This window comes from Coturnix japonica, chromosome 4 (genome assembly GCF_001577835.2).
Source record: "Coturnix japonica isolate 7356 chromosome 4, Coturnix japonica 2.1, whole genome shotgun sequence".
Lineage (NCBI taxonomy): Eukaryota > Metazoa > Chordata > Aves > Galliformes > Phasianidae > Coturnix > Coturnix japonica.
Window position 1 is genome coordinate 53,920,282 of NC_029519.1, and position 10,351 is coordinate 53,930,632.

Consider the following 10,351-nt stretch of genomic DNA (forward strand, 5'->3'; position numbering starts at 1 on the left):
TTTTTGTTTTTTTTTTTTTGTTGTTGTTGTTTGTTTGTTTTTTGGTAGTACTGGTTACAAATGTTTCTTCAGTTGCCAGTAAGTTTAAGGAAATAGCAGAATTTTCTCTGCTACAGAAGTCTTGGAGGTGACCCCATTAGGGCAAGTCAAAGTAGTTTTATGCTATCAATCACCTTTACAAAAATCCTGCCTTCTGCCACTGTAATTAGCCAGGTTGGAATTAAGGCAGAATATAGATTTGACTTCCCAAGGAAACATGAGTAACAGACATTTTTTAGATCATTCATCCAGCCAGTCTGCTTTCCTAGCTGGCTGCAAAGTAGAGCTGGGTAGTAGGTCCTTCATAGTCCCTGAGCAGCCTCAGAAGCTTGCCAGCTCTACAGTAATTACTCCTCTCTGTGCAGCTGCAGCACACTGACACTGCTTTTCAACCCTGCTATGTTTAGTAAACCATCAGGTGGAATGAATCCCCCATCATTTGCTAATGAGTTTGAAAAATGCTCATCCATATACTGTAAAACCACCTAAGGAAAACAGTAAGATATAGCTACCAATGTCTTAATGATCAACAAGTTCAACACCACTGTTTAGAAATATGCTTTTATTAAGTAAATTGAGTTAGGCACGATTACATTTGAGGAACAGGTACAGAAGTCCCAAAACCAGTGTTTGTTCTTTATGTAACACTACCCTGTGGTTACTGGTTATATTACTTTTTCCCCAGAAGAACAGGTCATTTAATATGTAGAATGCTCACCCTCAAATCTTCCTAAGTCCTGGTGAGTTTTCAGCTGCAGGTTCCTACTCCTTGTCAGAAATTGCATTATAAAAGGACAGTTACCACACGGCTGGCCAACTGGAAGCTTCGTGTCTGGCTCTAAAGCTTTAGAACCGTTCGAATGCTTAAAATGGAAAAGAACAAATATTAAAGAGTTACAAATACATCACTTTTCAAGTATGCCAAGACATACCCTCATTTAACTTCTACTTTTTTTAAGAATGAAATGATATCTCTAACAATTACTAAAAAACCTGCCTAAAAAAGGTGTTGATAACACTCATTATCCTTGATCTTTAGTCTGTTTCCAAAGAAGACACACTCAGCAGGAAAGCTTTTCAAGTGATGTGCATCAGTTTTCATAACTAGCCAAAATATCTATGAGGAAAACTAATGTTTACAGGCATTCCCTCTTTTTGCAATTTGGAGTATTTTAAGTAACTTACACTGCTATTTTTTCCCCCCCACCATCTGCAGTCAACTGCAGAACTTTGCAGTGTGAACAGTCCAAATTGCTGTTTATCTTAATAAAGGAAGAAGCTATCTTAAGTAATTGTCTGAAAATAACTCAATAGTAGATTTCAGCATAATGAGACTCATGGTTTAATGAACTGTACACATGTATTTGGTAAAAAATGTCCTTTGATTTCTGTGTGTTTTTCTACAAAGGAATGTTTTAGCGGTAGTTTTAGAAATACAAAGCTAAGAATAGCTCATCCCCTTTACCTGTGCATTTCCCTTATATGTTGCTTGCTTTTTACTCTGCCTCTGATTTGGCATGCATTTAGAAGCTCAGATAAAGCATACCTGTCTCAGAATGAACGTGCACAGTATATGCCAGCCCCTATCCTGACCCTGTCCCCTAATGAAACATATACACCTTTCAGTGTTAGGAACATTACCTCTTTCCTTGATGCATCAGATCAAAAGCCTCATTGATTTTATCAAAAGGCAGGGTGTGAGTCACAAACTCATCTACTTTGATCTTTTTGGACATGTAGTCAGTCACCAGCTTTGGTACATTGTCTACGCTCTTCCAGCCTGAAAGACAGCAAGCACACATTTGTTTTTGTCCTTTCCACCCACCTCAGAACAAAGAGGAAGGAAAACGTAACAATCTTTATGTGGGTGTTTATCTGATTCATCTGAAAAGAAATAGAGATTGGTGCTGTCTGTCCCTCCTGCTTTAGTCAGGTCGTGAATTAAGAACGAAAGGAGAGCACAAACCTTTCATTAGTATTTCAAAACTCAACAGCCCTCACCTAGAAAATCACGTGGTAGGCATCTCCGTCAGCCCCTCAATAGACCTTTATAACCCAACTAAGTTTTGTATTACTTGGAAAAAGAGCTCCATAAAGAAATCCATCAAGCGTGGGTACTTCACTAACTTCAGCAATTACTGAATCCCCAGATCACTGCTAACTAAAATTCTGAATGGGTTTATGGTTTGACAGAAGAAAAGGTCTATCAAGAAGTTGCTGCTTATTATAAAAGAGCTTTAAAATAAAAATATTCCCACTTTAGCCCCACAATCTACTTACTGACTGAGCGACACAAACACATTTAGGTGAACTCCCACCTCCACAAAGGTCATTTTACTACATCCCAAACCTCCAGCTGATAAGAAAGCAATTACGCTATATATCATCCCCTTAGAACTTTATGGTTGTATGGCTGTATTTTCCCTTTGTGATACGTAATACGTCATACCAATGTGTATGCAGCCTGTTAGCAGGAGCATCAGATAAAGTATTCTCACACCTTGTAAATTAATTTTATACCCAAAGCAAAAGAGTTACCTCCAAACGCAGTCCCTTTCCATGTCCGTCCGGTTACTAGCTGGAACGGCCGCGTTGAGATCTCCTGACCAGCAGCAGCGACTCCAACTATCACACTGACTCCCCAGCCTTTGTGGCAGGCTTCTAAGGCAGCCCTCTACGCACATAGACAGGACAAAACACAGCGTGTACAGATAACGTTTACACTGCCTATACTGGCACAGGTTTCAGTACCTCACCCTCAGCCACGTTAATATTTAAGGAACAGTAAATACACTGAAAGTTACATTAAGTCTCCCATTTGTTCAGACCCCTTATTCTAATGATTCACTTTGCTCTTTTTATTTCCTGTCTGGCTTCCAGAGAAGTCATTGTGAACTCCTACAGGGAGCTGGGATAAACTAAGCAGAGACCACACAGACCATGAAGCTGACAGCTTAGCAATGTTGTCGTCACACCTGAAAACCAAGCCTTACACTCACTGTTTCTAAAGGTTAAATTCACTATCTGGGGGAGAAAGGAGATACTTGAGTATGCAGTCCTTGAGATTTTACTATTTGTAGTACAGTATATTTCATATTGTATTTGTTAATTAAAATGATTTCAAACATTTGCATAGTATAAGAAAACTATTTTAACCTAAGAAGTTGCATTTTCACTATTGGGGTTGGATATAAATTGACCTTTTTAGTCATAGTAGTTACCAATACTATTTAAAAATAAACTAATTATTACCATGGCATGTTTTCAATAACAAGAAAGCAGCTCATTTTCCTGTTCAGCTGAACAACTAAGTGGCACCTAGCTAACCACCCCCAAGTGCTGCATTTATGCCAACACTCACCATGACTCCAACGTTACCAACACACTCAAACGAGTAGTCTACACCACCATCAGTCATCTCAATCAGCACCTCCTGTACGGGCTTCTCAAAGTCTTGAGGGCTAATGCACTCAGTAGCTCCAAACTCCTTGGCTCTGGCAAAGGTATTCTTGTTTATGTCAATGCCAATGATCCGGGATGCTCCTGATGCTTTACAGCCCATAATTGCAGCCAGCCCAACTCCTCCTAAACCAAAGACCGCACATGTGGAGCCAGGTTCCACCTAGGGGAAAAATAGAGAGCTGTGAGCAACAGAGAAAATTCGTCCTTCCATGAGTGGGAAATACTGATTTAAAGATCTATTATGAAGAAAAAGTGTGGGATAAATTCAAAAGCAACCATAGCCTTTACCTTAGCAGTGTTAACAGCAGCCCCATAGCCTGTAGAGACACCACAACCCAGCAGGCACACTTTATCGAGAGGTGCTGCAGGATCTATCTTAGCTACTGAGATATCGGCCACCACCGTGTACTCTGAGAAGGTGCTAGTCCCCATGAAGTGGTAAATCTGCTTTCCTTTGCAGGTGAATCTGCTGGTACCATCAGGCATGAGTCCTTTCCCTTGAGTAACTCTTAAGGCAAAGACAGGAAAGTAGAGTCAGAGTATTTGGCAGTAATCAATCTCACCAGGAAGTATCCTTTAAGTCTACTATAGGTAGAGACTCAAAGCCTATAGGTAGTCTAGTTATAGTTACATAATTGCACCATAGATTTTTGAAACATTGCAATAAACCGTAAGTTGACAGAAATCAACTATCAAACAATATTAATGATACGTCTGTCCCAATGACAGGGAGTCCTTCCCTTCCTTTGATTTACTACCTCCACTGCTTACCAGACCCAGCTGGAGATCCAGCAGGGAAGCAGGTGTTCAGGAAAAACAGCTTTCTCTGTAATTCTGTACCACTCAAAGCCTCCGATGTTTGCACCAAGAACTAAATTCCCTAAAGCATTTCCTTCAAGTACAGATTAAATATGGAATCAAGGCAATTATGTTTTCAGAGCTGTGAAAAGAAGCTAACAGCTCACACCTTCACAAACACGAAAACAGAAAGATTTAGTCAAGAAATACTATGGAAGAACATGAAGTAATTTATAACTGACCCCCTAAAGCACATACTTTCCACATCAGAAAATGATTCACCAAGAGTTTTACTTCTCAAAGAATCTGTCAATTACTTTTGAAAACTAGAACAGGCATATATTCAACAGACTGTGTGTCAAGGCAGAAAGCATACAGACCTTATCTTTTGGCACAGATTAGTTTTAGGATTCTTGCAGAACTTGCACTCGCCACACTGGGGGATGTACAGAGGGATCACGGTATCCCCTAGAGAAGAAAAGAATCTGGCTATTATGGAGTCAACCAAGGCTTTAAAAGAAACACAGCTTGTTTAAAACTTCTGTGTTAGAGACTGCTTAGAGCACAGAGTAACACTGCTTATGGAGTGCTGGCTAGAACACTTTCTCACACCTGAACAGAAAGCTAATCAGAAGTTGATCATTCCAGAACAAACGGGAACATGACTGTAAAACAAAACAACCTCAAGCTAATAGAAATACAATAAGACATTTTTAGGCTCTTTAATTAAAACAGCAGGTGATAACTATCATTTCTTCTCATTATGTTGATCCAACTTCAAGTAAGAAATCTGGAGTCTTCCAATCCTTAAGCCACGAGCACATAGAATAAATAGCATTATCCCTCAGTGTCCCTCACAGACAAAAGAAATGCATGTAGACATACTCCCTAAAACGAAACAATAATTCCTGCAATATACTGTGTGAGTAGCCAGATTTGAGAGTTGATCTTGTAGTAAAGCACCACTTGTAAGGAAATCATAAAAGACTGAAGATGCAAGGTATTTTCTTACCGGGCTTTACTTTTGTTACTCCTTCCCCAACACTTTCTACAATTCCAGCTCCTTCGTGACCCAAAATCACAGGGAAACGTCCCTCGGGATCTGCACCGCTCAGAGTATAGGCATCAGTGTGACAGAGAGCAGTGGCAACGACCTGTAAAGAAATATACAAAGCTCAGGCATCTTGAAAAATAGTAACACAGGTTTAAATATTTCCCTTTGGTTAGTAATGCAGAAACAATGCCAATAGAAGCTTTCTGATTCAAGCAATGTTTGTGGCACAACATGCTTACTGCTACTGCTGGTAAGGCAGCTGTATATCATACTGTGAAAAAGGGAAATTTATGATGGTACATCATCTCCATCAAATACATCCTGATGTTAAAACAGGCAAAATATGTCCATCTGGTTTACTCAAGGTAGGAATTAGTGCAAGTCTTCCTAATGCAAGCCGGGGTCCCAGATTTGACATTACTGATGCCCAAGTCTAGTTATGATTATTAGACCAGACTCAGATCATCTAAACCCCATAATTTTCTTCTTTGTAAAGCCAGCTGAGTTAAGAATGAACTAACACTGTTCATTCAACATTTCTTCTGCTGGTAAACAAACAGCTTTAATACTCAACGTCCCGAAATACAACACATACTGTTACCAACTTAATTACCTTGATGCGAACTTCATGAGCTTTTGGCGGAGCGACCTCCACCTCCTCAATAGAGAGAGGTTTACCTGTCTCCCAGGCAACAGCAGCCTTGCACTTAATAACCTAAAAGGCAACAAAATGAAAAGAGGACAGAACATTGATTGTTTCATTACAGCGTAATTCTTGTTCAGCCAAGCAAAGAAGCGAGAGAAAACCAAGTAGCTTTTGGGAAGAATGCCAGGTCTGAAATATGCGATTTCAGCACAAAGACTTATTTAAATGCCCTACATTTCACAAAGTTAATGAGTGAACCGAGATGTGGAATTTGAATGTTAGTCTCTTACTCAACCAAAGTATAATAAGGGTAGGAGAAAACAGGCAGCAGGTCATATAGTCCATATTTTGCCTTCTGGCAGATCCACCTTTCTAACAATGCAACGTACAGTAATTTCCTGCAGGATACGTGGGAGAGAGTTACAGAATCAAGCTCAAGGCCTTATCTACAAGGACACAACCTGACAAGGAACTCCAGCTCTGACTTGTTTCCCTTAATTCACTTGATTCATCAACTATATTCAACAAAATAACGGGCACTTGATGAGTTTTTCTGCATCACTTTTTGCCCTACGCTGCCAGGTACCTGTAACAGCACAGCTACAGGCACTGCGGCTCACAGCGTGCACAACTGACTGCTGCCAACCCAAAGGGGCTGAAGTACAGCATTACAAAACGGCACACGGACATCGCCATTGAACACATGGGATACACCCCCATTGGATACAGTTGCCTCTTGCTCCGCTTTTTACACCCTGGGTACACATTACAAAAGCATGTCGTGATCACATCCGAGTTGCTGACTCCTAACAGCTGAACGTGCCAGATTTCAGTCTGAATTCGACAAAGCAAGAGCAAAAGGCATCGGTACCCTGCACAGCACTGCCCCATTGCATAGAGAAACCCCCTGCGCTGACCTGAAGCGGCTCTTGCTGTGTGCAGGCCCGAAATAGGCGTCCCTAAAGTTATAGCCCGCAGCCCGCACCGCCTCCAGGAAGAACATTCTTAGAGGTAAAAAAGGGGGGAAAAAAGCAAGAAAGACCGCTACACTGATAGCAAAAAGCTTGAGACCCGCACGACACCTCACCCCGCTGGCCATGGCGCTCCACTGTCGTTCACAGTCGGAGAGGAAAGGCAGCTCCGCCCCCTTCGCTCGCGGTAAGCATGCGCGGTGAGGGGGCGGTGTTGGAGGAGGGGGCGGGGGTCGGATGGAGTTTGGGGTTTTACAACTTCTGTTCTGAGTCCCCCAGTACAGGAAAGATGTGGAGCTCTTGGGGTGGGTCCAGAGGAGGGCTACTAAGATGACTGGAGAGCTGGAGCACCTCTACTATGAGGAAAGGTTGAGGGAACTGGGCTTGTTTCTCTCGGTGAAGGCTCTCATTGTGGCTTTGGTTGCTCTAGTGCATCAGTCTTGTGGGACTTAGCTCTCAAAACTGGCCTTCTGATTTAAGCTCTCCTACATCCCTATAAAGCACTGAGAAGTAGTTGTGTAGAATTCAAGGAAATTGTAAACCCTTGTTGCTCTTCAAATCAGCAGTTTGTTTTGCAAGATACATCCATAGACGATTGGAAAATAGGAATCAAACTTGAAAGGTCTGATCTTCCATGTGTTGATTCCAGTGTTTAGATAAAAATGAGGGAAGGGTTGTGATGGCAGTGCCTTGCTTGCTCTTGATAGCACCTTCTAATACATACTAATTGTCCTGCAGACAAATGTGGACCTGTTCAGGAATCCGAATCTTCCTGCTCTGTCGGCAAAGTCCATCAAAAGAGCACAGAGAACATGGTAAGGACCCACCAGGTGGTGCTGCGAGAGCAGCAGAGCCCGGCACACCCGGCAGGGCTTCACATGGTTTTCACAGGAGTTCCCTGACTTAAAGCAGAGTTATTTTGTTGCAGTCGAATTTTGTCTCGTCAAAGTGTTACAGCTCAAAGTAAGTGTTGATTTACTAGAATGACCTGCTCATGGAGGCAGCCCTGTTCTTCGGGCAAGATTTTGCTTTCTAGCTACACTCCTGTATGCATATATAGCTGTCATGTGGTGATGAGAAACTTATGTTCTATCTTATACAGCATGCTTTAAATTAAATGGCTGGCACAATAAGCTTTTTAAGTTCCCCCTTGAACCTGTCCTTGCACTGGAGAGAAAGTCAGTAACCCTGACTGAACAGCAGAATCGTACCTTGAATAAAAGTTGATGTGATTGTGCACTAAACTGTGTGTTGCATCAGTTATAACATACACGTACTGAATGAGCATTTCTCTGAGCAATGGGTGACTTTTCAAATTTAAATTGGGATTTGAGGATGTGAAAGAAAAGGCACAGCCGGTACTCAAATGTGTCAGCAGTGTGGTATAACTTGGCATGCAGCATAGTCTTTCATTAGGGGCAGCAGTTATGCGAACACTTGTGAGATGCTGAATGGAACTGCACCTATTTGTTTCCAGCTGATTTCTGAAGTGATAATACGGAAATGTTATCAGCTCTGAGGACTAAACTAACATTTTGATGTGCATAGGGTAGTGAGGCAGTGGAACACGTTGTGTGCTGAGGTGGTGGGTGCCCCATCCCTGGAGACGTTCAGGGTCAGGCTGAATGGGGCTCGGACCAACTTGAATTAGCTGAACTAACTGCAGAAATGTTCTTGTTCGTTGCAGGGGTGTTATACTAGGTGACCTTTAGGGGTCTCTTCCCACTCAAAGAAGTCAACAATTCTAATACACGCTAAATATCTGGACTCTGATGGTGTTAGGAATGGGTGTTTTCACAAGGCAGAACATAATTATTTGCTATGGAAAAGAGATCTTGCGTGTCTTAAATTTGTTTTCCTCATTCATTTCAGAATAAGAAAATTGAGCAGTATTTTGTTGTTTGCGTAGATACTGAGCCATAAACATGCCACCTCTGCTTAAAAATGTGTAAGAGTATGTGAAGTCATCTTTGACTGCTTTGATCTTACTGGTGTTGAAATTTTCTTCTCCAGATACAGGCACAGTTATATAAATATTAGCATGGAAATATAATTGCTATGGGTAGAAATAGGTACAAATATGATATAATGGAGGGATGCACATAACTTAAAGCAAAACCTAAAACTTTCACACTGGCAAAAATATAAAAAATAAAATTAAATTAAAAATCAACCAAACATGAGGTTGCCTCATGTTAAGACTACAAAGGGAAATTACCTTTGATTGATGGCCTTAGGTAATGCTGGAAATTGAAGAGTCTATTATTATAGCCCAGGGATAATAAGTCTTTGGAGCCATAAAAAATGGCTATCAGATTGAGCACCTCTCTAAGGAGGTTAAACATTGACAATATGATACACCTTCAAACAATAATGAAATAGATAATCACTGGGGCATTTAAGTACAAACTGTGTCTCAGGAATGATCTAGAGAACTGATGCTTCATTAGGAAAAAGAGCTAAGCTATACTGTATCCTAACAATCATTCAAGATCTGTTTTCAAGTTAAGTACTTTAATAGTCTTGTTTTCGTGGAGTTTTTTCTATCTTTTACTCTTATGCACAGTGGACAGAAGTTTTAGGTTTTTGTTTGTTTGTTTGTTTGTTTAATTGTGTGGTTTATTCCTTGGTTCTGCACTTACCATTGATATATTTGTAAAAGGATTTCTTATTCTTTTTTACTGTAGTAGCCAATCTAAATTCGAGTCAGGCTTTTGCCTTCCTAACTTCCTCCGTGCATACCTTAGCAACTTGTAATCTCCCCAAGTAGCCAGTCCCTTCTTCCAAAGGACATAGACTCTCTTTTTCCTCTGGAGTCTCAAAAATAGATCCCAGTTCACCCACACCAGTTTTCTTCCCTTACAGCTCACTTTACAGCATTCAGGGACAGCCTGATCCTGTGCCTTTAAGGAGTCTTCATCAGTGACATAGAATGCACCCTCAGCCGGCTTATTAATGATATGAAGCTGAGAGGAGAGGCTGCTATACCAGAAGGCTATGCTGTCATTCACAGACACCTGGACAGGCTGGAGAATTGAGCAGAGAGGAATATGATGAGGTTCAGCAAGGGAAAATGTATACAGTCCTATGTGAGGAGAAGTATAGCTGCATGCGTCAGTAGAGATTGGGGACTGCCAGGCTAGAAATGAGTGTAATGCGTGAAACATGTGGTGATCCTGAGAGAGGAAGGACTGGCAACAGTGTGGGTGCTCTGTCCCTTGGTCTGAGTCACAGCATGCAGCCAGCTGAATACTGGCCGAGGTGGACGTGCACATGCAAAAGTGTATGAGGTGTTTGGTGTGAAAGTGTGCAAAGAATGTGCAGCTCAGAAACATCAGCACCTATTGTTTCACAGCACTCTGCAGGAAGAGTTTGTAAGAC

At 41.3% G+C, this 10,351-nt stretch overlaps 1 protein-coding gene across 2 annotated transcripts in view; it reads right to left on the reverse strand.

The window, feature by feature from the left end:
• Nucleotides 1-584: 584 nt before the first annotated feature.
• LOC107313656 (alcohol dehydrogenase class-3) overlaps nt 585-10,351 on the reverse strand; it is a 14,989-nt gene continuing 5,222 nt past the window's right edge. The window contains exons 1-9 of one of the 2 annotated variants that reach the window (XM_015862100.2): nt 7,087-7,211; nt 5,967-6,068; nt 5,312-5,453; nt 4,680-4,767; nt 3,790-4,009; nt 3,401-3,661; nt 2,578-2,713; nt 1,681-1,819; nt 585-902 (exon numbers count right to left, since the gene is read on the reverse strand). In XM_015862100.2, coding sequence (XP_015717586.1) covers nt 878-902; nt 1,681-1,819; nt 2,578-2,713; nt 3,401-3,661; nt 3,790-4,009; nt 4,680-4,767; nt 5,312-5,453; nt 5,967-6,068; nt 7,087-7,098 — 1,125 coding nt within the window. In that variant the 5' untranslated portion in view covers nt 7,099-7,211 and the 3' untranslated portion in view covers nt 585-877. Of the gene's footprint in view, nt 903-1,680; nt 1,820-2,577; nt 2,714-3,400; nt 3,662-3,789; nt 4,010-4,679; nt 4,768-5,311; nt 5,454-5,966; nt 6,069-7,086; nt 7,212-10,351 lie in introns of those variants that run through there. The other variant, XM_015862101.2, reaches the window with a different exon arrangement.